The 26,323-nt window shown below is 45.5% G+C and overlaps 4 protein-coding genes across 7 annotated transcripts in view; 3 read left to right on the forward strand and 1 right to left on the reverse strand.

Annotated features, from left to right (window-relative positions):
* Positions 1 to 8,663, forward strand: part of LOC105565295 (collagen alpha chain CG42342-like) — a 48,322-nt gene extending 39,659 nt beyond the window's left edge. The window contains exons 13-19 of the mRNA XM_012018376.1: positions 831 to 857; positions 1,098 to 1,151; positions 1,721 to 1,747; positions 4,493 to 4,528; positions 5,827 to 5,961; positions 6,487 to 6,772; positions 8,588 to 8,663. Coding sequence (XP_011873766.1) covers positions 831 to 857; positions 1,098 to 1,151; positions 1,721 to 1,747; positions 4,493 to 4,528; positions 5,827 to 5,961; positions 6,487 to 6,612 — 405 coding nt within the window. The 3' untranslated portion in view covers positions 6,613 to 6,772; positions 8,588 to 8,663. The remainder of the gene's footprint in view (positions 1 to 830; positions 858 to 1,097; positions 1,152 to 1,720; positions 1,748 to 4,492; positions 4,529 to 5,826; positions 5,962 to 6,486; positions 6,773 to 8,587) is intronic.
* A 77-nt stretch (positions 8,664 to 8,740) lies between these two features.
* On the reverse strand, positions 8,741 to 13,198 carry LOC105565294 (putative peptidyl-tRNA hydrolase PTRHD1). Of its 2 annotated transcripts, XM_012018374.1 has the most exons (3): positions 12,968 to 13,198; positions 12,002 to 12,190; positions 8,741 to 11,030 (listed from the first exon to the last, which is right to left on the reverse strand). In XM_012018374.1, the coding sequence occupies exons 2-3, from the start codon at positions 12,185 to 12,187 to the stop codon at positions 10,857 to 10,859; spliced, it is 360 nt and encodes a 119-aa protein (XP_011873764.1). In that variant the 5' UTR covers positions 12,188 to 12,190; positions 12,968 to 13,198; the 3' UTR covers positions 8,741 to 10,856. The 2 variants fall into 2 exon arrangements, with proteins under 2 accessions (XP_011873764.1, XP_011873765.1); XM_012018375.1 differs by lacking the exon at positions 12,968 to 13,198 and having other exon boundaries at positions 12,002 to 12,943.
* A 1,053-nt stretch (positions 13,199 to 14,251) lies between these two features.
* LOC105565298 (peroxiredoxin 1) lies at positions 14,252 to 20,119 on the forward strand. The gene is made up of 4 exons (XM_012018380.1): positions 14,252 to 14,398; positions 18,736 to 18,882; positions 19,314 to 19,622; positions 19,773 to 20,119. The coding sequence occupies exons 2-4, from the start codon at positions 18,755 to 18,757 to the stop codon at positions 19,915 to 19,917; spliced, it is 582 nt and encodes a 193-aa protein (XP_011873770.1). The 5' UTR covers positions 14,252 to 14,398; positions 18,736 to 18,754; the 3' UTR covers positions 19,918 to 20,119.
* A 97-nt stretch (positions 20,120 to 20,216) lies between these two features.
* Positions 20,217 to 26,317, forward strand: LOC105565296 (synaptic vesicle 2-related protein-like). 3 transcript variants are annotated; one of them, XM_012018379.1, is made up of 10 exons: positions 20,217 to 20,634; positions 20,843 to 21,004; positions 21,304 to 21,466; positions 21,809 to 21,930; positions 22,418 to 22,656; positions 22,990 to 23,153; positions 23,225 to 23,466; positions 23,865 to 24,024; positions 24,155 to 24,270; positions 24,334 to 26,317. In XM_012018379.1, the coding sequence occupies exons 1-10, from the start codon at positions 20,598 to 20,600 to the stop codon at positions 24,390 to 24,392; spliced, it is 1,464 nt and encodes a 487-aa protein (XP_011873769.1). In that variant the 5' UTR covers positions 20,217 to 20,597; the 3' UTR covers positions 24,393 to 26,317. The 3 variants fall into 3 exon arrangements, with proteins under 3 accessions (XP_011873769.1, XP_011873767.1, XP_011873768.1); XM_012018378.1 differs by having other exon boundaries at positions 20,579 to 20,634; positions 20,711 to 21,004; XM_012018377.1 differs by having other exon boundaries at positions 20,217 to 21,004.
* Positions 26,318 to 26,323: the final 6 nt, after the last annotated feature.

A 26,323-nucleotide genomic window follows, 5' to 3' on the forward strand; every position in this document is an offset into this window, starting at 1 on the left:
CTCTCTCTCACTCTCTCTCGGTGTCGGTATTAATTTTGATAATATGAAAGCGGGGGTGAAGATTATCTTCCGACGATGGGTGGGGTCGAAGATGAGTCTCGCGGTTGAAACGCCCGAAGAACGGCGGCCGAACGGACCTAATTCATTACACGCCGAGTGTGAGTTTAAACCGCGGAAGAAATGTTTGCACATCGCTCCTTCTTTCTGAGGAAATAACCCGAAACGCGCTCTTCAGCTCGAAATTATGTACACACATGTATAAAATAATTCCGCAGTTACACCTCAAATATTTACCGAGGACGGGGATATTCGTTGTAACAAGAGCGCCGGTGCAGAATTCAATAGAAACGCAATTTCGTTACGGCGAAAACCGATCGAATATCCCCGGCCAATATCTGTACCGACACATCAAGCGCAATATAGCGCAACTATAACTTAATTTGAAAATCCGAACGAGAGTTTCGAAACTTCATCGCGTGCCCGCGCAAGGGAAGCCGCGGGGGGCGTAACACGATCGAGAGTTACTACATATTATATTTATATAGCGAAAACGGCGGTGCTGTGCAAATATATTCTTTCGCGCCGCGCGCCGGCGAAATTTTTCGCGCGAATCGATCGACGCGACCGGGGGAATTAAATCCGAGGACCGATCCTGAAACACTCGAGGGCGCAGCAACGGTGTCGAAAGAACGATCTCTGATGATAAAAGTTCTCCCCCCCCCCCTACCCCCTGCGCGACATAGTTTTAAGTCGCTGTCGACAATATTATCATGCTCGATATTATCGATGGGCTACGCCGTGTATCTGACGAGGTTTCCTCTACCTTTCAGGGATCACCAGGATTAGACGGCATGAAGGTGAGCGATCCACGGGATGACCCCGTTTTCACTTATAAAATTACCTTTCTCGCTCTATTTCCGCTCACGGTGTGTGTCTCGTCTCGTCTCGTCTCGTCACCGCGGTCCGAAATGTAACGATCGATCGGGCGAAATTAGACCGAGCCGCGGGAACCGGTCCTTCATTGGCTTTTTCCCCGACGACGAGAGCGAGCCGAGGCTACGCCAAAATCGGCCCGTCATGTTTCTTCGTGCTTTCAGGGCGCGCAGGGCGAGCCAGGAACAAAGGGAGAAAGGGGAGATCCGGGATTGCCTGTAAGTCCTACGCCTCATCAAGTATTTATCCCGCCGTCGAGTCTGATCCGTCTAACGCGCGGTATCACCCGGCCGCGCCTGGTGCCGCGTTCGTGTTTATCGAGAGAACTCTCGGATATATATGCCTCGAGGTTTACCGAGTATTATCCCGCGGCAATTCTTGCCGCACCTCCCCCCCTCGTCAAACAATAATTTTCCGGTTTCGCGGTTTCGGATCACTTCGGGGCGCTCTCGAGAGATATTTTACAGATAGATTTTCTCTCTTCATACATTTTAAGTTGATCTCCGACGGCAATCGGGTTCCCTGACAAATAAGCCTCGAGTAAAACCCCGACCGCGGCGCGCGACCGGCACTCGCGAATTCGATCGAGCGTCAATCGCGATCCATCGATTCCTCGCAATCTCGCCTCCCCCGGTTTACGATCCGCCGGGATCGTCGCGCGGGCACGTACCGAGATCGAGTCATGTCCGAGGAACGGCGTCAAGTCAAACCCGCGCGCTGACTCGATTAGATCTCGCCCGTCGTCACGGAGAGACGCGCTAACGAGTCGATCTGTGTTTGTCCCCAGGGTACCGATGGGATTCCCGGCGCGGAGGTACAGTTGGCTTTCGATTATCGCTCGTCCTCCGGCGCGACTGCGACACAGTCTGACACGGTCTGACCAGCCCGGGGTAACGACGACACATTCCGCCTGATCTACCCCGGGGACTGTCTCTCGAGGAAAAAAAAAGAACAGAGAAAATAGAAATATCGAAAAGAGCCCTCTCTTTTTGCCTCCTCCGTCCGAATTCGAAGAGAACGGAGGCAGCGTCTTGCGCCTTTCTCCCTCTTTCGTTCGGAATCTATTCTCGCAAGTTTTTTTTTTTCCTTTCGACATTCGATCGCACCCGTGAAAGAGCCCTTCGTCGATCCGCGCAAATGATTTTTCAACGCTTTAAACCCTCGATTAACGCTCAGCTGCGTGGACTTTCCCGGAGCCGATCACTTGACACAATTGGAGCCCGACGCGAGCAATTCCGCTTTCTCATATTTTCACGCATAATATCTGGCGTTTGCGAAAGGAAGAACCGGGGTCATTCCACGCCCGATATTATTTGCGCGCGCACATAAGCCGGGCCAAGTAGCTGTTGAGCCGATTTAAGAACTAGGCAAGACTCCCGTGTGCCACCTCTTCGGCACGGGCGCGATCAAGTTGGAGAGGGTCGCGCGCCCGATCAAAATTTACGGCCGAATTATAACGGAGGGGGAAACGCGCAACTCCTTCGTGCTTCTCTCTGGAGTGTCCGGAAGGATGCTCGAGCCAGTGCTCGTGTGACCGCTCGATGCGCATTAATGCGGGAGCGTATAAACGTAACGACTCTCTCTCGAATGCACAGGGAGGTATAATCTCCTTCACCTCCGCGACGTACGACAGCTATATCTCGGACCACAGCGCGCGATATTTCCTTTTTATTTATCTAAGGGAGTAGCTATCCTTCACTGAGAGAAAAATATCTAGTATTTGAAACTGCAATTGCATAGCAAACTAATTATTGCCGGGGATATCATTTTTATAGTAATTATTACTATAACATTAGTAATAGCAACCATATAGACACAGTGATGCCAATTATTAGAAAGACTTACTATAAAATAGAAGCTTTTAACTATTATTCTGTTGAAATATCTAGGTAATGAATAGTAAATTAATTCCTTTTTATATAGTAGGTACAATCATAATAATAGTAAGTTTAACTACATTTATATCATCCACCTTACTAATCACGTGTTAAACAAACGTGGTTCGGAATGTCCTCACTAGAGGGACGCGCGGTATAAGGCTTTTTCGTGAGAAGAAAACCGCATAAGATATTATAAATACGAGAAAGTTTATGCATTCGTATAAGATTACTTATCTTTTCTTTGAAAGAGGCTTTCTTGTACTATTCTTTACGAGTACAAAGTGATGTAACCAATGAACGTGGTAAACGCAATGTATACAAGGTGTTACGGATAAGGCGTACATCCGCTCGTATACAGGTAGAGGGGATTAAACTGAAGAGAAAAGTCATGTACCATTTTGTAAAATTCCCAATAGTTATCGAGTAATCCATTGAAACGTCTGAGCGAATAAGCGCGAGGAAAGCGGTAGGCCGTTGCTTAACGGTGGGCGGCCCACTGCTTCTCGTGCGTTCATTCGCCCAGACGTTTTTATTTATCGCTCGAAAACTATTGTGAATTTTGCAAAATGGTACATAACTTTTTTGTTCAGTTTAACCCGCTCTACCTGTATCCGAGCGGATGGACACCTTATCCGTAACACCCTGTATATAAATACGATTTATTACTATTGCATATAGTTGTACAGTTTGTTACTATTTCGTATGTTTCATCGTACTTTTCACTGTGTTTCAGGTAACTTTATTTTGTAGTACGGTTAACTACACAAAAATATATTTTTAGTTCACAATAACTATTTCATATGGTTGTGCTAATTTATGTCATAGTGATAATGGCTACAAATTTACGTTCGCTCTGCTATATTCTGCATGTTTAATAAAACTATAAAAAGATGTTTGAGGCCAAAATTCACTATAAAATATAGTGAGATTATAGTTATTCTAACCATTCTTTTTCTCTCAGTGTTTGAGAGAGGGATGATGCAGTTGAATCAAAGACAACCCGCGTAACTCGTTCTCTCGCGACAAATGTCGCGGCTCGTGTAACTTTATCAAGCGTACGACACATCGGCGAGAGAAAAAAAAATGGGAAAATTATTGGCGTAGCTCGCCGAAACCTTGATTTTTCTTTCGAGTTGCAGCTCCAGAAACTCAGTCGTGATATTTACGCAAATAACTGCACGCGGAGGCTGCAGCTAACAAAATTCTAATTGCCTGGAAAGTTAAACTGAATCTAAAACGGAGAACTCTGTGTTTCTCTCTCCCCCCCTCTCTCTCCCTCTCTCTTTCTCTCGTATCGGTGCCGTTTATTGACATCGGATATTCTCGGTTTATTGACGTCTCTCGTCGGAGGGAAGAGCAATAACCAAGTGATCCACTCGAAATGCCGTGCCCGTGGTTCCGGCCGCGAATCGATATGCCACCCCTCGCCACCCCTTACGGAGCACTGCTCGATAGGTGACGGTTGACGGTAACGGAAAAGCTGGCGCTGATCGATATATATATATATATATATATATATACGTATATATACGACATCGCGGTCACACGCGGCACCCTTCCTCGAGCCCCCTTTCGAGCTTGGAAACGCTTTTTCTGGGACGACCGTGCGTCTCGCGCGCGCAAAACGACGGCCAGCGTTTATCGAATAAATTCCTTTTGACCGTGTTCACCAATTCCAGGGACCGAAGGGAGAGAAAGGTGCCAAAGGCGAATCTGTGAGTATTGACTTAATTCGAGTAATTCACCTTTTCGACGCGCGTGCTCCGCAGCGCGACGCCGATTGAGCGCGATCCACGCGGAGTTATATCGTCACTTTCTCTCTCTCTCTCTCTCTCTCCTCTCTCTCTTTCTTTCTCTTTCTTTCTCTCTCTCACTCTCTCTCGCTCACTCTCTCCTTCTCTCGCGAGGATGCGAAAGCGTGATTAGATCGCTCGTGTGCTCGACTGGAAATTATTTGCCGAGCGATAACTGATGGACCGAGAAGTGCGGCTCGTCTAGCGGACATATGCACGTGTCCTGGCGAGTTAGCGAATATACTCTCGTACATATACGGAGGACCCTTGCATTAGTCGATTAGTTTACCTTGCCGCCAAAGTCATCGAGCTCGAGACGTCGGAGGCGAAATTAATTACCTCCGTTGGCTCCGCAACGTCGAGACTCGGCTTATTAGCTCAATGCCGCGCGACGTTTTGAATTGGAACGAGAGGGATCGATCGCGCGCATCTCGCACGTATCGAGTTTCGACCGGACGAGTCGAGAGCGAGCGGGCCGCGCGCGCGATTCGTCCTTTCGCATCCCCGTGTCTTATCTTTTATTCACGACTATTGCTGCGCAAGCACGTCGGTGGGACGAGGAGGCCGCGGGATCTCCGCAAGGTCACGAAAAGATAGCCAGCGGAGGGAGCTCTAGTTGTAGAAACACGAGGAGAATATCCTCACGCACACGTGCCCGCCATTCCTGCCAAGTTCCACAGGAAACTAACACACTTTGCGCGTACATTTGAGACATTTGTAAATATATGCTGCCACCACCGTTCCGTGTAGTGACGAGGCGCGAATAATGTTAGAGACGCTAACATTAGACGCTCGAGGAAGCGCCAACGGGAGCGCTGTCGTCTTTCCTCTCTTTCTCTTTTTTTCTCTCTCTCTCTCTCTCTTTCTCTTGTGTCTCTTTCTCTCTCTCTCTCTCTCTCTAGGAAATCATCTCAGCTTTGATGACAGAAGAGATCGTGCCTCAGCGATCCGGTAATTGCAGTGAATTAAGTCAAAAGGGCACGAGGAATAAAAAAGACCTTCGTAGTAATTATCAATTAAAATCCGTTATAATTAAACTGCGACCCGCGACAGGCTCACCTTCGCTCTTTGTACTCGTCGGGGTATTGTGCACCGGATCGATCAAGTACTATAATGCATAATCCAACAATATTATGCCTGGCCTTATTTGCACGTCGCGTACTTGCATCGGGCTGTTTCGCGTCTGTCAGAGAGATGATGCATTTCGCGTGTGCGCGCAGGGGCCGCCTGGTAAACGCGGCAGAAAAGGCGACAAGGGCAACAAGGGAGACCAAGGTGTTCCAGGATTGGATGCCCCGTGTCCGCTGGGACCGGATGGACTCCCCTTACCGGGCTGCGGCTGGAGACCACCGCAGGTAATCGATAGCTTTATTTTGCTTTGGAGTTTGTGGGCAGGAGGGATTGTGGGAATAAAAGTTACGCCGTACATAATCTCGACTCGTAGCCACTCGCAGTAAATTGACGAAAAGTAATTGAGACAAAAATATACCAGATATTACGAGATTCTCGCGAGCGTACGTTTCGCGACTCGTGACGATAATTTACCAACGGCACCTGTAAATTAACAGTCACTTTCGCGAGACGAAAGAACCGATTTCACGATTGCTGTTCCGTTGAACGTCAGTTATTTCGCAGTGCGATAGAGAGATAGATCGAAGGGCTGCTGCACGAGTCTTGTGCGGATTTCGAATTGATCGGTTGACCAACAATAGAGCTTCTGTGTGATATTGTTGGGCAGTTTCGGATTGCCCGTGCTCTTTGCAAGTTATCGCGGGGGATGTTGTAACAACACAGCGCGCGGACACTAATAGTCTACTAACACCGAACGCGGGATAGAGGGAATAGTGGGGTAGTATGCTTGGATTCTGGTGTGTGCTTAGCAGGACATCACGAGCACGTCCGTGCCGGCGATCGAGGGTCCCGAGCCCGCGGAGACGGATTACGAGGAGCCGGAGGACGAGTACGAGGACTATACGGATCCGAACGGGAACCTAGCCGAGCAATAATGCTCGTTTTTGTGCGCTGCCCTAATAACTACCGACAACTACCACCAATACCAACACCATCATCATCACCACCACCACCACCACCACCACCACCACCATCACCACCACCGCCACCCTCATCACTCGTCTCACCCCGTTCTCCCAAACTAACGTGGTCCCGGTAATTGCGAGTCCCGTGATAATACTAACGCAATGCGATGTTAGCCGACAGCTTGGTCTCGCATCGAGATCCTATTTGTGCTCGCTGCTTCCTAATGCGATATCTACCGGTTGCGATACCGAGGACAAAACGCTGATGGGCGTTTGAAGCCTGGCGGAATTTGCCGTGTCTAGAATCGCCGGACACTCCAGGCCTATTACCTTCGGACGCAAATCGCCCGCGTGTTTCTTTGTTTGCCGGATTAACGTATTCGCGAACTCCTGCGTTGCATGTATCCAGAGTTAACGACATTCTTAAATTTCAGTAATTATTAGAGAGATGCATGTATAATTATATGCGGCGCGCAAATTCTTTCCCATTCTTTTGTTACTTATTATTGAAATGCGATAAAAAATTGGAAACCGAGGGATAAACCGCTGACCAAAATCATGTACACCATTGCATGCGCAGTTGAAAAATTTGTGTTAAATTTAACAGATATCACATGTCCCAAACGGCCACACAAATTTTTGTGTTAATTTAACATAATATGGATACGTTAAATGATCACACTAATACTCTGTTAATATTTTAACACAAAATAAATGCAAATCTCAAAATAGTTTGAAATAAATTTTGTGTAAAATTAACATATTTTAATGATAAAATGAATTTTTAAATGTAATTTTTAGATTTTACAGATGTAATAAGTCAAACGGTTCGAAATCACTCTCACTTATGTTATATAGAATTAAATCAACATTTTATTCTGTAAATTTTAACAGGTAAATCTTGTTACTATAAATATATATAACATATGTATTGTGTAAGATTAAGAAATAAGTACACATTGTGTTGTTTTAACATTTCTTTTCGAGTATTTTAATCATTTTACATTTTAGGTCAATTAACACAAGAGCAATATGTTAAATTAACATATGAATGCGTTAAACATTTAACACAAAAATTTTAACCGGCATTTTCTTTAACAAGAAAACACAAATTTTCCAACTGTGTACTAAAGTCCAATGGATTTGTCTTATTTTGTCTTATTTACCTTGTTGTAGCTCAGTTTATTTTTATTGTGTCCCAGCAAAGCTTAACGCCCAAAAATGCCTAGTAATGCCGCAAACCTGTACACTGTAAAAAAATTACATGTAAAATTACAATTATTATAGTGGGTAATATTGGGATCGATTATCTATTAAAGGTGTATATTTACATAAGTCAGTGAATTTACTCCTTGTAAGTAAAATTATTACCTTATATAATAAGTAAACTGCTTGCTTTTAATTGTGTAAATTTTACAATTTTTTGTAATTGTTCATCACGTATAAACAAGCATTTACACAACAAAGAGTAAACAATTTTTTTGTAAAAGTACATACATTTATATATTTCCGTTATTAAAGTGTAATCGCTACACTTATTATGTATGTAATTTTACATATTTTTTTATAGTGTACACCACAATGCCCACAGCGGTTTACCCCTCGTTGAAAACTATCTAACGATACTAGACTTCGTAAAAAACGAAAGAGAATTAAATGAGAACATCTCACGCATTCAATGTCCAAAATACGCATTGTTTATCTACAGCTTATCTGCACGTAGTATCGATCGCTTGTGTCTGCTCGTTTCTCTCCTCCACTTGTCGATGTGCGTTTCGAAATGAAGCTAGCAAACTCTCGAAAAGATTTCTAGTGCAGCTTCTATCACGCGCCCGTTGGACGCGTCCGAGACGATTCTATCGGAAATAAACCTCGAGCTTGCTTGCGCGAAGAACAAATCCCGTTTTCAAAAGGTGGACTGACGACCTTCCGTTTTACTTTGCAGCCGAGGAACAACATCCTGCGCCAATGGCTGGAGGAGGAGGAGGAGGAGGAAGAGGAGGACGGGAAGGAGGTGAACGAGCGGCAGTGATGTTGCAAGGACAATAGTGCATTTTTGTCATAAGGACTTCTGTATATTCTCCCGTTTCCGCCTCCGTCTCGTTACGACCGCGTTACGAGAAAGGAAAAAAAAATATATATATATACATATTATATATACGCCAAAATAATCATCTTGCCATCGAGAGTGTTGTAAATATGTGTACTTACAGTGTCTAGCGTCCGCAGTGCGTGTACATAAATAATTAGAGCTTACTGCGAATCTACGATCGCATCGCGACGACGACGGTCCCGTACCGTCGCGGTCGTGTCGTCGGCTAAAATACGGTTCGCCCGTAAAGTATCACACACACACACACATACACACACTACATGCATACATACAAAAGTATACGGTGATGGATCCGCGATCGATGCTTTCGGTCCCGTGCGCGCGGGGGAGGACGAAGAGGAGTCTTCCGGGGTGAACTCGCGATCCTCGTCAGGACTGCGGAGAGACACTCTGGAGTTGAACAAGGACAAGGAGATAATCCCGAAAGGAAATGGGGGACGGAGGTCGCGCACGTCGAGCGAACTCGAACGCCTGCGAATCTCACTGCGACGAGCGGAAGGACACACTCCCCGCGGTTTGAAGCGAGACACGAGGAAAAATCGCGACGCACCGCCGATGGGATTAGCTCCCAGCCGCGGCCTGAGGCGCGCCTAAGAAAAGGCTCACCTTTTCGTTCTCTTCTCTTTTTCTCGTTTATGCGAATACTTTCCGCGAAATTGCCGAACACCGGCACTGAGAGATGCGGGACCGTGCCACGTCAGACGTCCCGGGAGATTCCTGGGAAAGGCGCGCGAATCAGGCCGCCCTTCGACTAATCCCGCGGCGGAGGACACCGATTCATACCTGTGAAAAGCCGAGCTTCGCCGTACCTTCACCGAAGAGCAACCGTAGACTCGCGCGACGGGAGAGAATTTTTTTTGATATATTAATAGTTGATGAATGGCGCGCTGTCCCGCGTTAGGCTGGTAACAGGGAACGATCCGTAGACGCTCAAGACCGTCTTATGTCCACGTCTATCGATGCAGATTAACTTTAACCCCGACTGCTTAACTTACTTTTTACACTTGTCCGATTCTTAGAACTATAAACAGGCGGAAAGTAAGTCAAACAGAGATTAAAATTAATCTACATTGGTAGAAATGGCAGAGAGAAAGGTGAACTATTGTATACACGACTTACGTTTTTCTCACCTTTACCTTACGTCTACGACTAACGCCCGTTTCTACCGACGCGGAGTAACCTTAATCCCGGTTTAACTCGCTTTGTATCCTTTTCTAATTTTAAAAATTCGAAAACGAGAAGTAATTTAAGCCGAGATTAAAGTTAATAATCTGCAGCGGTAGAAACGGGCATAAGACAGTCTCAAGCGTTTACGCATCGTTCTCTGCCGTCAGCCTTACTCCCGTCTAGATTAGTATCGTACTCTAAACGCTAGTGCTGTATGCGTAAACGCAGAGAAAGGGTTGCACGACTGTGCACGCGCATTGTCTATAGTTGCGAGAGGTATCGTGGAATGAATCAGTGAGCGCACATCTTGCCAGCGTGTCAGAAATATCGGAACGCAGCGGCGCCGTCTCGCAGTTTCCTCTCTCTCGGTCTCTCCCGGACGTTCGCAGCCCGTTTCTCCGCGCGCGCAAATATTTTCCATACGTCGAGGCGATCGTCGCTCGCGCGGAAAAAAGGAAGGGAAAAACGAAGAGGATAAGGAAAAAAAATAGCGCCGAGGTGCCGCCCGTTTGCGATATCGACGTGCAGACGCCACGTTCGAGCCGCGCGCGTGGAGCGCGGCTTATCTCCGGAGCATTGATCTTCCCGACGCTCGAATGGAGTGAAATATAAATGGCATTCCCCTGCGAAGAGCCGGTATTTATCTCGCGCGAGCGCCGGAGAGTCGCGTCTCGTCCGCGGAGCCTCTCGGGGCTGTCGGATCTTTCGGTTATCGCGTTCGATCGCAGCCGTGCGATCTCGCGCGTTTCGCTCGAATTGAAGATCCTCGGAGACCTCTTTCCAGACCCCCCCCCCTCTCTCTCTCTCTCTCTCTCTCTCGGAAACGGCACCGGGAGGATTAATTTGGATTCGGTGTAACGTGGAGAAAGTAACTCGAGACATTCCGTCGAGGTATCGCGATTTGTCGCCGCATTTATTGCCATTTACATTTCCGTCACATTTTGAGTAACTTGTACTTCCTGAAGTACGACTGCACCTTGTCCTTGGGGTAGGGCTTCGTCACCAGGCACGTGGCGACGTTCTCGGGCTGTTCTACCCACAGTTTGTGCTGAACGTCGTCCTCCATCAGTTTCGCGCACAGCGTCTGCAGATCGGCTTCGTCGGCGGCCTATTATTATTCATATACTCGTACTGACTCCTCGCCGTTTCACACGCCGCCTCGTGAACGGCTCGCTTCTTACTGGGAGACCGAAATATTGTATACACGCGACGACAGAGATAACGGACGCCAACTAACGGTCATTTAGGTAACATCAATATTATAATTTTCAGGGTTGAGAAGTAACTCGTTACGTGTAACGAAGTTACAGTTAGGGCCAGTTTCACAAACGTCGGTTAACTGCTAACCAGAGTTCAGTCAACTCCCTATCTTTTTCTATCTTATTATCTAAGAAGAGACAGACGGTAATCAATTTACCTTCGGTTAGCAGTTAACCGACGTTTGTGGAACTCGCCCTAAGAGCTACTTTTTTTTTTTGGTAACTCTAACTTAACTTCGTTACTTTCTCTCCATCTGTAACTGTAACTTAACTCGGTTACATTTTTTCGATAACTAGTAACTAATTTAATAGTTACATTAATAGTTGCTTTATATATTTTTTAAACCTCCACAGATCGCATCAGGCCTTGCATTTGCGCATAGACGCCTTTATCGACGCTTTACAATTCGAATGCAAATTTGACATTTTTACTTTCATTGCAAGAAAGTAGCTGCAAAGTAACGACTCGTCGCTTTTGGAGTAACTGCAACTGTAACGCGTTACTTTTCAGAATTGGTAGCTTGTAACTGTAACTAGTTGCATTTTTAGCGAAAAAACTGTAACTGTAACTAGATACTTCTACAAAGTAACTTTCCCAACCCTGATAATTTTCCACTTAACAGTACAACTGTTACGCGCAACGTGTACTACGTCGCATTCGTATTGTCGAGCAAAGAAGCTGTAATACTGACGTTACGCGAGACGATTAGTTGGCGCTTACCGAGAACGATTTAAAATTAATTCTCCCGTGCATCCGCGTCGGACGAGCAGCAACTCGCGACGGCAATGCTTTTCCCCTGCGGGCGAAGTCGACACTCACCTCGAGGACCACCTTGTGCATGTTGTCCAAATCGGCGAGGTAGGCCCGCGTGTGGGCGTCGTTGTAAAAGAGATGGATAACGGCGGTGCACGCGTGACACGCTTGGGCGACCACGGCGCCCAACGGCCACCCCATCGTCCTCGCAAGATCTCCCCGCACCACCACGTACTGAACTAGCCCGGGCATTCTCTAGCGGTGAAAGAGATATTCGACTCTCCTGTATAAAATTCACTGGGAAACGACCTGAAGGCGGAGTTCGGGGAAAGACGGAGGCGAGGAGGCGCGAGATGAGGGAAGGGATCGTGCGAGGGATCTCTCTCTCTCTCTCTCTTTCGCGCGAAATCGAGCCTAACGCACCCATCTAATGTTTAATAAATAAATCCCCCTTCCTTTCGCCCCTCCCGAGGTATCGATTAATTATTAGTAAGTGCCAAAAAGTATATTATCCTTACAGATAAGAGGCATAACGCGCACGCAGATATAACTCGCGTGTTATTTATATATATATCGGAAAATCGTGTATCCCGCCCGCGGGATCCGCGGCGGCGGCGACGCGACGCCGCGGTGATCGCGCGTAGAGAGAAACACGCTCGCTAACAGCATCGGTCCCCTCGATGTCGCGGCGTTACGCAAAAGATGTATTATTTATACAGATTGTTGTTATTAAAGACAAATAATGCAGAAATAATTAGTACGTGCGACACATCACGGTTTACGACACGGCGGTTTATTCACACCCGATGCTTTTCTTCCCGCCTCGCTATTTACCATCTTCGCTCCCCGTTGCTTAATTAGCGTTCACGTTTCTCCTCGCTGTTGTTTTCTTGCGCAGAAACGGCGGGGCGCATTAATTTGTACGGGGCGAGAGTGAGGGAGGGAAGGGAACGCTTTCATATTTTTCTCGAGGAATTCTCGCTCGGCTTCTCGAGGCAAGTTAAATGGAAGAATAGCGACAGGAGAACTTACCTTTAAACGATAACTTCTCTACGACCGTGAGACTCCGTCGAGAGGTTAGGTGCCGTTAACTGTTGGACGAACGCAGTTTTTCTTCGAACGATGCAAAACGCAGAGACGTCGGAGCGCGCGAATCGAAATGCAATCGAGTCCGATGGGTTCCGGCCGCGACGTAAATTCGGAGCAAACGTTAGAAACCGCTCGAAACGCGTCCGCCAGCACATGCACCGCTACGCGTGCCCGGTAGGTAAATATCAGTGCGGCCAACTGTCAGAAAATTCGTTCCCCATTCGTTAAGCCTCGTCTACATAGAAGTCGTAGAGTCGTAGTCGTAAGAATAGTCGACTATTCTTACGACTACGACTCTACGACTTCTATGTAGACGAGGCTTTACTTGATACCGGTTTCGGGAGACTGTTTTGCGCGCCCTTATGCCCAGTTTTAAGCCTCCGCTACAATGATTCTCGGTTCTGTCTACAATGGTCGTAGTCGTAAGAATAATCGACTGCGATTGGTCAATTCTTAGGCTGGGTCTACATTGGATGTCGGAAGAAATTGACCAATCACAGTTCATTATTCTCCTTACGGTTGAAGAATAATGAACTGTGATTGGTCAATTTCTTCCGACACGACTTACGACATCCAATGTAGACCCAGCCTTATCGAGCGACTACGACTACGACCATTGTAGACAGAACCGAGAATCATTGTAGCGGAGGCTTTACAGAAAAGTTGCAAGTTGATTGGCTATTCGCATGGCTTTAACCAATCGACTTTCAACTTTTCTGTCAGAGCAGAATATTCGTATACGTTTCTTCTTCGAATGATTTCGAGAATCGGGCCCCTGACGCTGCCGATAAAATTTCCACTTGGTGCATGTCTGTGCTACGCATTCGGACATCTAATATATAAAATTTACATTGTCTACATGAGAACAGTTGATGTAAATATCATGCCGATAAGTCCGCAGAAATACATAAAAACAAAGATACATAAACGTAGTAACAGTCACGGAACCAAAAAAAGAACGAATTCTCAACGTTCGTAGTTGTTTTTCTCTCGGCGCGGTGACGTACGACGTTTTTGCGTGCCATCGTGTACCCCGAAGGTACACTCGCTCGCCGAACGTCGAGCCGGCAAGCAGTGGCGACAGTCGCTCCGTGCGTGTTAATACTTTTCGCATACGTTTCTCTTTCGAGTGAATTCAAGAATCAAGCCCCGGTACTCTTCATGTCGATGATTGTGCAAGCGCCTTAACCTCACGTGGTGAAACAGCCGGCCGCTAGGTGTCGGGGCGATTCCCGCTCTTCGTCTTTATGTGTGTATATATGCGGCGGTCGATACCAAAAGGTTCTCAGAGACGGATCGCCGGCGAGTTCCCGCTTCTCATTGTTCTCACGTCACCTGCGGATCGCGGTCTTCTACGAGGAAGCTACACTCAAGGTAACCGAATTTCTCCACAATCGTTCGTCCGGTCGTCACGTAATTCGCGATATTCACGGTGAAATCGACAATTCGCGAGCGGGCGAAGTGCCGAACGAACGACGCCGAATGACGACGACGCCGGTCGCTCGCCACAATTGTGGCGGCCTTCTCTCTTTCCGGTGCCAACAGTCGAAATTCGTCGGACGACACCCCGGCGAGGCCGTCGCGTGTTACCGCGACCGGGCGGGCCGCGAAAAGTCACGCAATTCGCTGGTTCCGCCCACCGGTGCGTAATATCCGTGAATTGCGCTCTGTTTCGCAAGCCAGAGTTCGACCGAGGAAGAGGGAGGAGAGACGAGGACGGGGAAAATTCGCCACAAGTATTCGGCGAGTCGCGTATCGCCACGGAACGAATCGAGTTTGCCGAGACCTACGATTCCCCATAGGAAATGGCGAGTAACTCGGAGGAAACGATTATGCGATCCCCGAGCGAGAGGATCCTCTCTCGCAGTGACCCACGTCGAGAATCGGATGTCGGGGGACAAAATGCGTCAGTTTTTGTGCGTGCGTCGGTGTTACGGTGCTAATTTCGTCACTCGCTCTGAGGCTCGGTTTCGCCGAACGTCGCGTAACTTCGATCCTATTTTAATTCATGTTCGTCTCTTTCTAAGGGCCAGTTTCGCAAACATCGGTTAACTGCGGTTCCAGTCGACTCGCTATCTTGTTCCGTGTTGTTATTTCAAAAGAGACCGAGAATCAATTAGCCTTCGGTTAGCAGTTAACCGATGTTTGTGAAACTGGCCCTAAAGCACCAGTTGGAAAGAGACGGACGAATGAAACTCGGCTTCAAAATGTCCACGATCCAAGAACTGTGTCCAAGTTCTAGTTCCAAGAAATGCGTAGCCAATCACCTTGCGGCTTTTATGGAATAGCTGCAGATTGATTGGCTACGCATTTCTTGGAACTAGAACTTGGACACAGTTTTTGAATCGTGGACACAAGGTTTAAGGGGCCTAATTCCGTAAACGTTAACGACATCATTATGTGCTTTGCGTAGATGTAACGTGCCGGAGAAGAGCTGCGCAGAACACGCGATGATATCGTTGACGTTTGTTGTACGGCCCTTAATTTCGAAATTGAAAGCCCGAGAGTACAATCTCGCGTGTTTTCGTTTAACACCTGAAATGTTTGATTTCGCTCGACGTGTCTGTCCTCTCCTCGTCCCGTTTATCCTTGTAACCACACGGACACACATCTACAATACACCCATACATAAACGCGAAAGTTTAATACAAACTATATTCTTATTTAAAACCTGTAATCCCAATTTGGAGAGTTTTACAGTAATTTTACGTGTAATCCAATCCCAGGAAACTCACTTTCATGTGAGTACAAGTTGTAAAACTTTTATACGAAGCGTAAATTAAGACGAAGTGACATTTCGTCTACAAGGATATAACTAATCAGTATATGAATTTTGAAATTTTTACTCATTTTTTTGTATAAAATCGGAGATTCCTTGGATCATTAATGCATATACTGTAATTGTACGCAAGCATTGTTGATTTCATGAATTTAATACGACTTCAAATCGGTCGGTAATACAGACGGCTGAAGGATCCTCTTAATTCCTTCCTTTCCTATTCCTTCGGGAGAATTTTGCTGCGACGCGTTGTCGCCTTCCCGGAAAACGTTTACGTGGCAGCGAGAATAAAGGAACTACATCGATATTCGAGATTCACGACGGATCTTCTCTTTTTCTTTAGACGGATATCCGCGAATTCCGCGCCCGTCGTTGCGCGAATCAACGCAATTCGGCAACGGCGATTGCAATCGCGCGTGGATTTACGCGCCGCTTATCTCCGTCAGCTAATTATCGAACAATCGCCGAGCGGATTATCCGTATTGTTTGTCGCCGGGATTTCTTCGCGAACGCGTCGTCAGGAACGATCGAGATCCAAACGGAAACGCGAATACACTGAACGTGAGGGACAACAAATTGGATACCAAATATGATTAATCACGTTATGTCACGTATCAATTTATTATACCAATCACGTGTTTGTAACGCACAATAGATTTTACATATACAATTAAACGCTCTGCGTATATTTTCTATATAATATTTCACAATGTTCGACAACTCGACGGAGCATGGAGAAAAATTTCTTTACAATTTTTCATGTGAATTCAGGTCCGCGTTGTTCAACGCTGTTTAGATTCGATTTAACGTTACCGCGGATACAGAACGTTCGAAGACTCCCCGTAGGGACTAGATCCCGGCGGCTTTTATTTTTCTTTAAAATAGAATGCAAGGTTGCGGTTATCGCCGAGCGTCCGTTATTACTGTAATTAGCGAGCTCGGAATGGAGCCGTGTAACAAAGAGTTTTGCCACAACGTAAGGTCGTCCGCGCGATTGGACGAGAGGCGTCCCTTTCGACGCGAAGTCGCTTTCGTGCTGAAAACGTACGAAAATTTCCACCAATCGGAATTCACAGCTTTGCCTAAGTTACAAAATGACTGCTTACTCTCTTGGCTCTCATTTCCCTTTAAGTCTAATCTACAATGTGCTCTTTGCGTCTAGAAACATTCTATATTGTGGTCGATAAATACGTTTAAAAAATTTGCGCAAGTGGATAAATTGCATATTGTACATTGTACAGTCGTACATTGTCGTTAAGAATGTTTCTAGATATAAAGAGCACATTGTAGATTAGACTTTACAAGCGAGACTTTTCCCCGGTGTATACCTGGGGTCTCTCGACCGTTGCACAAGCCGAGGTCCCACCTGGTGACTCAATTCCATTGATCCTTCCGATATTCATTCCCGCTGGTTCCCTTCTGGGAAAGGCCGAATCCAGCTTCGCTCTTGCGTAATTCAATGATCATTCAAGAGTGATCGAATGAACCTTCAGTGTTAATTTATGTAGAATACGAAAAGCCCGATGCAAATTTTAATTCGGCGCCTGGTATGCGTGCCAAAGATATATATTACCGATTTATAATACACTGACGCACGAGGCGTTCCGATAAACAAGCTGACTGATTTATGAAATTTGCGGATGACTTTCTCGGATCGACGGTTTATTTAAATATTCATCCGCTCGCGGTTTCCGACGAGATAAATTCGGTATGTCTCATCGACTTTGGATATTAGTCCCTGCGTCATCGAATCCCCTCGGCCGTGGTATTCCTCATTGGTCTTTCACTTGTCCCGGTTCTCACAGTTGACGCCTGGCATTTATTCGGCCGGTCATCAGCGGAGATAACAAAACGGTATGCGTGCGCCGGCATGGACTCGGTAATGCCGCGGCGAGGTCGATACACAAAACACGCGAGGATCTTTGCACAAGTAATCGTTGAACAAACGTTTAGCTGGTGGCGGTTCTGGAGAGTTTATCGCGCGCAAATCCACTCGTGCCGAGTGCCGGCTCGACGCTGCTGATTACATTTACGAATTATTTAATCTTGAATGCGAGACGCGACATTTCCGGAACGATATTTCCACGAGAGTCTTATCGCACGGTTCGCGGAAACGAGCGTCATGTTCAAGGTTGCCTCCTCGCGGAGACAGATCGCCGGTCGAATTCTGTATGCGCGGCAATAGAGAAGAAAAACTCCGTAAAGGCCGAATCAGACTGGCAATAGTTGACTCGAAGTGAGTTGGAATTGGCGATTGACGATTGCCCTCTAGCCAATGAGAGCAAAGCAGCCAGCGATTTAATCGGCTCTTATTAGCTAGAGAACAATCACCAATCCGAGTCGGCAATCGCTAGTCTGATTCGGCCTTAAAGACCAAATCGGACTAGCAATTGTTAACTCGGAGTGAATTGAAATTGGCGATTGGCGATTGTCCTCTAGCCAATGAGAGCCGATTAAATCGCTGGCTGCTTTGCTCTCATTGGCTAGAGGACAATCGTCAATCCCAGTCCAATTCGAGTCGGCAATTGCTAGTCCGATTCGGCCTTAACGCACCATCGAATTTACGTTTGTCGCGCGGACACCCGCGGATTCGTAACAAAACTTCCGAGAGTAGAGATTATTTCGCGTGGCGACTTAATAATGTAATAGAAGTGTATTAGAAAATATTGGATAATATTTCATTATGGTATAAATTATGACAATATTTATTATTTTAACATAAATTGCAGTTGAAACACATCTTTTGTTCGATCCATTTTATGGTTTCCGACACATTGAATAGGAGCGATGGCGACTACTCATTAAGTTAAATTTAACGGCGTAGTTATTAGATAACTAGACAAAGATTAGAAGTCGCGATGTTAACTAATGTAGGAGGGTCGATTGTACAAGATCTGGAATTGCACAGTTGCTCTCTGCTTTCTGATTGTAGCGACAAAACAGCAGTGACCATGCCTCAGATTCAGCAACAGGCACCAGCTTTCTGCGGCACAGCCGTTGTGAAGGGACAATTCAAGGATATTAAACTCAGCGACTACAAGGGCAAATATGTCGTGCTCTTCTTCTACCCGTTGGACTTGTAAGTAACATTTACTGTCGTACCTTCGTAGGCGGGATATAACGACGTTACGCAATTCTCAAATTGCCGCTACGCAAGAAGTGTCGTTGTGTAGTTGCTCGGCATTTGCATCAAGTACGCTCTTGACTCTTATTGTCAGTCGATACGCTTGAAACGGGCAACAAAGAGACGCGTGTTCTACATTTCAAAGGTCGACAACGGGTCTGTGTTTTAAAATCACTGCTGCTAATTCACATCGAGGCTAAAGCAATTTGTATTGCGTATTTATCTCAATGAACAGATTTAACGAAGAAATACTTGAAACGAGGGATTTGCATCTGTGGAAAAGATAAAATGTTGAAAATTGCATCGCACGCCTTAAAGATTTCGGAATAAGAAATAGGCAATTTAGATGGGCTGTGGGCTACGATTACATAATTATTTCACCGCAGCACTTTCGTGTGCCCGACGGAAATCATCGCTTTCTCCGACCGAGTGAAGGAGTTCACCAACATCGGCTGCCAAGTGATTGCCGCGTCCACCGACTCCCACTTTAGCCATCTCGCGTGGATAAATACGCCGCGCAAGCAGGGCGGTCTCGGTGAGATGAACATTCCCCTGTTGGCGGACAAGAGCTGCAAGATCGCCCGCGATTACGGCGTCCTCGACGAGGAGTCGGGAATTCCCTTCCGCGGTCTTTTCATCATCGATGACAAGCAGACCTTGCGCCAGATCACCATCAACGACCTACCCGTGGGAAGGTGGGACATTTGTTTCATTAATAAGATCGTAGTGAATTTATAAGAAATTATTTCGTCCATTGCGGTATAAGCATTCAAAATATAAGCGTTGGTCGGAGCTTAATGTGATTTTATTATTCTCAATGATCTGATTTTGCATATGAATTGCAGATCCGTGGACGAAACTCTCCGTCTGGTTCAGGCATTCCAGTACACCGACAAGCACGGTGAGGTTTGTCCAGCCGGCTGGAAACCTGGCGCGAAGGCCATGAAGGCCGACGTCGTTGGCTCACTGGAGTACTTCAAGGATCAATAGACAATAAACTCATACTAATGCCTCTTCATACTTACTGTTAACTCGTGTGTGTATGTGTGTTTTATACTCTTTCGCTGCGTACTCTTCGAGTTTGACACATTCATTTCTGTTTCTACTTAGCATAGCTGGATATACGTATTTTCACATAGAAGACACCCGTCTTTAGTTTAATAAATGGAAAATAAAAATTTATTTTCTATATATATCTAAGAAATATTTTATCGCCTTCACATGGAAATATGAATCATTTGATATCAATATGCTAAAAGTAATTGATGATAGAGATCAATCGTGATAACGAGTATCGATGCGATTAAGAAATGCTGAGTGAGCTTAGCTGCACGAAAATCTCGATAGAAAGCTCAAATGATTGAAATATCACTATCGAAATCCGTGCGAGGTTCAAGTTCAAGTCGTCGACAATGCCGCCTTGTCTTCACACGTTACAAACACGTTACAACAGCTCTAATTGTCAATATTTTTCCCTGTTATTTTCTTAACCTTCCTTCCTTCTTCCTTAATCTTCGTGTCAGAGTGGTGATTTAACATAAAAATATTTGCGAGAATTCCGAGCTGGCAAATTGCGGAGAACTTCATTTTACGAACATTCGATATTTTATTTAATAACCTATTTGGCGAATATCATACGCTGTTACGATAACATTATCACCTTACGTGGCATGAGTGACGATTGCGAAACTGCACTAACTGAAACAGGTAAGGACGAAAAATGTGACGAAGTTATTTCTTCTAGAAAAATGTTTATTGTTATATCAATTACATTTCCGTATAGAAAAAAAAGCAACTTAATGGGACGCATTATCTAAATTTGACGTTACACAATAATTGTGGTAAATCTGCATTTGAGAAATGAGTTTTCTTAAGTTGGAAAAATATACACTTGAAATTTGCAAATTTAATGCAGGATGGGGTATCTGGCATTACTTCGTCGTCGCTTTGTGCGGCTTACTGTCGCTTGCGGAAGCAAGCACTTCTCTGACCGTCCCCACTGTAGCACCGCTGATAGCGTGCGATTTAAAGCTCAATAGAGATCAAGCCACGATGCCCATCGCTACTTCCAGTTTCGGTATACGATATTACAAAGCGCTATCTTAATGAATCTCGTACTGAAATGTTAAATTAACAATTGTGTTAAATTTAAATTATTTCGTTGAATTAATTATTCAATGTAAAACAGGACATGCTTTTAAAAAATCATTTATATCTCTTTATCTCTTATTACATTTCATATATATACAAAAAATTGAAGCAAAAATTATAGTATTTTTAGTTGTGCGTTAAAATATGTATTATTTAGTTAGCGTTTGAGTATACATATGTTTATACTGCATTGGTTTGTCATGCTTCTTATTGTTAATCGCATAGGAATGGCAGTAGGTGCTTTTCTGTTTGGAACTATATCAGACGTTGCAGGCCGTAGAAAGTCAATCCCGATTACTACGGGCATCGTGTTTTGTGCTTCGGCTACTCTTTCCTTCGCCCAAGCTCATTTTTTAATAAACCTGTCGGTGTTCATGTTAGGGTTGGGGTAAGTTGTCATCCTTCCATAACGAAAACGATACGATCTTATGACAGAATGACTAAAAATGTGTATCCGATAAGGCGATTAAAAAAACATTTTTCAAATGTCCTTCCTTTACTTTTTTATTACATTGCCGCGTGTATATTTCGTATTTGCAATTGTTTATTTATGATTTCTTATCAAAAAGCAATATTTCTGCTTGCATTTTTGATATGTAGAAGAGCGAAAAATATTGTGAAAACAATTTACATCAAAATACATGCATTCGTAATTGCATCATGAATTTAATTCACACGCGGTAATTCACACGTGATAATTGGGTCATTGACGTAAGGTTGTTATTCATAGAGTGGCCGGAAATAATATCGTCTTGAGAGTTTATCTTATCGAGTGCCTACCGATGAGAAAGAGAGGAACTTGTTTAGCTGTAATCGACATGTTCTGGATGGTCGGCTATTTATCAGCCTTGGGTAACCAAACAATTTCGAAAATTAATACTTCATGATTTAAATTTATTAAATTCCCTTTGATTATTGATCATAATTTCAATTCACTCCATAATTTATCCTTTTTATTAAACATTTTATTTCATCTCAATGAATGTAAAAGACCAGCTCTGACTGAACGTTTGTGTAAATCACTTTTACTTTACTTGGCATTTTTGTTTATTTTAAAAACTACAACGACTTTTATAGATAATTTCATTTATGCATTTTTACAATTCAACATTAACAAGATAAAGAAACTGGAAGATTCAGTTGGAGACAAAGTTAAAAAGAAAAGCGGTCAATCTATATTCAATCTTATCGAACTAACAGCTGAGTTCAAAGGCTGATGTTTAATGTTTGCAGAAAGATTTAAACATCTTGTCTTAAAGTACTCGACTGAAATGCTCAGCTGTTCCCTCGAGAGAAACGTTATTCGAAAAATTACATAGAGATTCCTTTGTTCGGAAAGGTGTTTCCTGGTCCATGATGCCGTCCGTTATACGCATTCTGCGCCAGCAATTCCGGCCGAGTTCCTGGCGAGTACTCGTCATCGTCTGCGGCATGCCGAGCCTGGTGATCGCCTGCATCTCGGGTCTCCTACCGCCGAGTCCTCGGTACTCGTTGCACCGTCGACGGACGAGACAAGCGCTCAAGGTGCTCCAACAGATGTACGCCATCAACACCTCGACACACGCCAACACCTACCCGGTACGGCAGTCCAATCCTCCCTCGAAGATCTCATTATATTTCCAAGTCAATTTCCAGTCTTTATTTGCTATCAAATCTTGGATAAACGATTCCTATGAGTTTGGTTTGCAGGAAGAGGTAAAACAAGAACGTATAGCAAATGTAGGACAATATAGAGATGGGAAATTAATAATTACAGTCATTTATAGAAAGATCATTTATAACTAGATAAGGAATGAATATCACAATAGTTGATCACATCTGGAATAACCGGTATCTTCTGATGTGTTTTTTATATACTTCGCGTTTGTCGATGACTCTTTTATCTCTTCGGAATTGTTCTTCACGATCCAGATCAGGGACTTGAGCGACTGCGTGCGTCCAGATGACGAAGATGAACATGGTAGCATTCGAAGGTACTTCACGAAAACCTGGAAACGGGTCCACAGAGTGTACAAGCCTCCGTACAAGCGTATAACACTGTGTGGAATGTTAGCGTGTCTTCTGCATTTTCCCGGGTAATAAAGAAGGTTCCTTCGTAAGCTATTTGTCTCCGATTGCAAGGAGAATCACGAGAACGATGTTTAAGATTCACTTGGCTCGCTCTGTGGAACACGCACGTTCTCCAGGAAATTGGAAGCGACCACGTCGTAAGCGGGAACGGCACTTGCAACATCAGCGTCCAGAACATGGCATTGGATTTTGTACGAAGCTGCGACGAGGTGAACGAGGCTCGTTTCGGGCTGCTGTCGCTGGTATCGTTGGGCTACGTGCTGGGAGAGACGTTGCTCATCGTTGGAATCGATGTCGTTGGCAGAAGGCCGTACTTAAGTAAGCATCTAAATGCAATTATGATCACTTGTTCATTTGATGGAATACTAAAGCTCTGTGTTCATTTTTCGCAACGTTTTCTAAAATTGTACAGCTTACTTAAAATCCTTTTTATGTAATCACGAAGATATCGAGTCATCTCCCATAAATAATGCGGTATCGAAGAGAACTCGACTTATTCCTTAGCTCAAACTCGAAAGACTTTTATCGGCGGAAAATTGAAAATTTAAGATTAAAACGGGAGGCAATTGTAAATATTAAGGGAGAGTGTATTTTGGATGAAGATTAAAATGGAAACTTTTCGTTTCATTTCAAAAGTATATCCGAAAGACCTTGTGAGACGATCCAGTACGCTAATATATTGAGTATAAAAGGATCTCTTCTCTGATTGCCCTCAGTATTCTCGGGACTGGCGGGTGGCGTGGCCTCGCTCGCGCTTATTTTTCGGTTGCACCACGCAATCCGTGTAACTCTGTCGTCGATTTTCCTGGCCGCTTACGCTATCGGGCGCACGACGACGTGCGTTTTGCTGCTGGAAAATTATCCCACCGCTCTGAGGTAGGTCGCGCAAAACGGAACGGCCGCGGGCACGTCCGGCTAATCTTAGACCATCAGACGCGTTTTCGGGAATCAAATGTTTGCAGACGCGCGCTAGTATAAAACTCGTACTTTCTGGTATCGATTCCAGAGGCACGGCGATGGGTCTGACGAGGATACTTCCCCACTTGACGATTTTCGCGCTGCAGCTCTTCCTCAGAACGACCTGCCTGCTAAGTATAATCATCGCGTCGACCAGCTTGATGGGTACGTAGAAGTCGATCGTTACATTTGCGATTTCATGTGCTGAATATCGAATATATCTCGCAGGTGCGGCGATCGTGATGCTACTTGTGCCCGATTTAACCAGATTACCGATGAAGGAATAGACGATACCTCCAGATCTACGTAGCGGAAGATGTACTCTCTCTGGCGCCGCGACTGCGTTTTCCTCGAATAAAATTGGACCACGGAACAGAAAGGGAACATTTTGCGCGCAATTGACAACGAATCCTCACTCCAGAGAAGCTCCAGTTCTTGCTCTCAAGCGAAACGTTTAAAAAATGCTTCTCCCTCTTCAGGGCGAAGTAGTAGAGAACCTACTGAAAACTTCGTATTCTGCTTATAAAGCACTTTTCTTGTGTTTCTCGAAACATATTGTTTCGTCCCGTGTACCCTTTCCGTTCTAAGCGATTCAATTTTACTTTAAGCGTATCCCCCTTCACCTTCCAAGATCCATCAGCGTTGAGGAATTTGTTAAATCGCGGGTGTCTTTAAGTCGGAGCTTAGAGCATCAATTTAATATCCCGCCAGGGGAGGCCTTCGTACGAGATCTTATTCTACATTTCCCTAATGGAGCCGGAATTCTTAGCGATCGCGAGACTCTCCGCGGGGTTCTTTATCGCGCGACGGGGCGAAAGTAGCACGGCGTGGCTTTATGATCGGTAGCGTCATTCCGCGCGCGGCGCTTATAAATAAGGACCGTACGGTCGCGTCTTCCCGCCGCCTTCCCGTCTATTTTCGACGGGAACAGGAAGAACGCTCGCGCACGCGAGCGGTCGCGCATGCCCGCCTCCCGACGCGAGAGAGACGCCCGTCTCGGCGTCGCGACGCCTCTGCGACTCGCGTGCGTGTACCCGATACACACACGCGCGCATCCGCCGTAAATACGCGCGGCGAATGTGCTCGTCACCGAAAATAATTCGGCGCGCTATCGCCCGAGTCTCGAGACGCGCGGCGTCCGACGAGCGGCTTCTCGCTCTCGCAGCCGAGGAGGCGACCTCGCGAGGTCGCGCGAGCGGATTCCCGTCGCTTCGGAGGACGTCGCGAGGGCGAGGCGCGAGTGCGACGGGAACGCGAATCTGCGATTTCAATCGGCTCCGGGTCGGATGCGCGAAAATAGAAAGGAGAGAAGACGTCGGCTCTCCCGCGTGGACGTAATCGCGGCCGATTAATCGAGACGCTCCGTCAAGAGAGTTCAATACTACGGTAACGTTGGTGTACGTGGTTGGTGAAAAGTAATACATTTCCAGTTTGTATCGGCCACATTTTGGACGGACAAGCCCTACCGATGGAATGAATTTTGGGGGCAAAAATTAAAAAACCGGGACAATCGGGGTGTAGCGTCGCACTCATCTCGCGCGTCCGGATAAAGCGACGTGGAAGAAATTCGGGTGGGACAAAGGAGTCGTGCTCCGCGTAAAACAAAGACGCTTTTTTTCACTATATAAATAGACACTTAACCAGGAGCAGTTTAATCACGTCGCAGCGAATGCTACAGTGAGATCTAGTGAACTCTTCTAATATATTAAAACCGAATGTCGCGTTTAATCGGGTTAAAAAGAGACGAGCTAAGGAACATGATGAAGCGATCACGCCAAGACCTACAGAAAGCGTAAATCGTGGCGAAGAGCGGCCTCAGTGGCAAATAAATAAAGAAAGGAATCGATGTTTCTTCTTTATACTTTCGGCGCTTTTCCGGTTCTTACGGCAAGGGGGAAAAACGCGTCGGGGAGACGACGTTAGTGCATTCGAGCCCATTACCGCGCGTTCGCTTCCCATAATATTTATACGATCGGATGTTTACGGGAGGAATCAACACTTCGCTTGTACCACCAATTTATAGATCGCATTTCCGTCTACCGGGGCGTACAGAAACAAATCTGACGAAGAACATTTATTATGGTGCAAACATTTCGACGAGAATGTTCGGATCTCTTCGAGTAAACCAGAGTAAACGAAATATACCGGTGGCATAAAAGAATACGTAATAAAATTTTAACCAAAAACGCTTGATTCTCATAATAATGACGAAATGGAA

The sequence above is a fragment of the Vollenhovia emeryi genome, unplaced genomic scaffold (genome assembly GCF_000949405.1).
Source record: "Vollenhovia emeryi isolate VEMERY1.0 unplaced genomic scaffold, V.emery_V1.0 DF939154.1, whole genome shotgun sequence".
Taxonomy (NCBI): Eukaryota; Metazoa; Arthropoda; class Insecta; order Hymenoptera; family Formicidae; genus Vollenhovia; species Vollenhovia emeryi.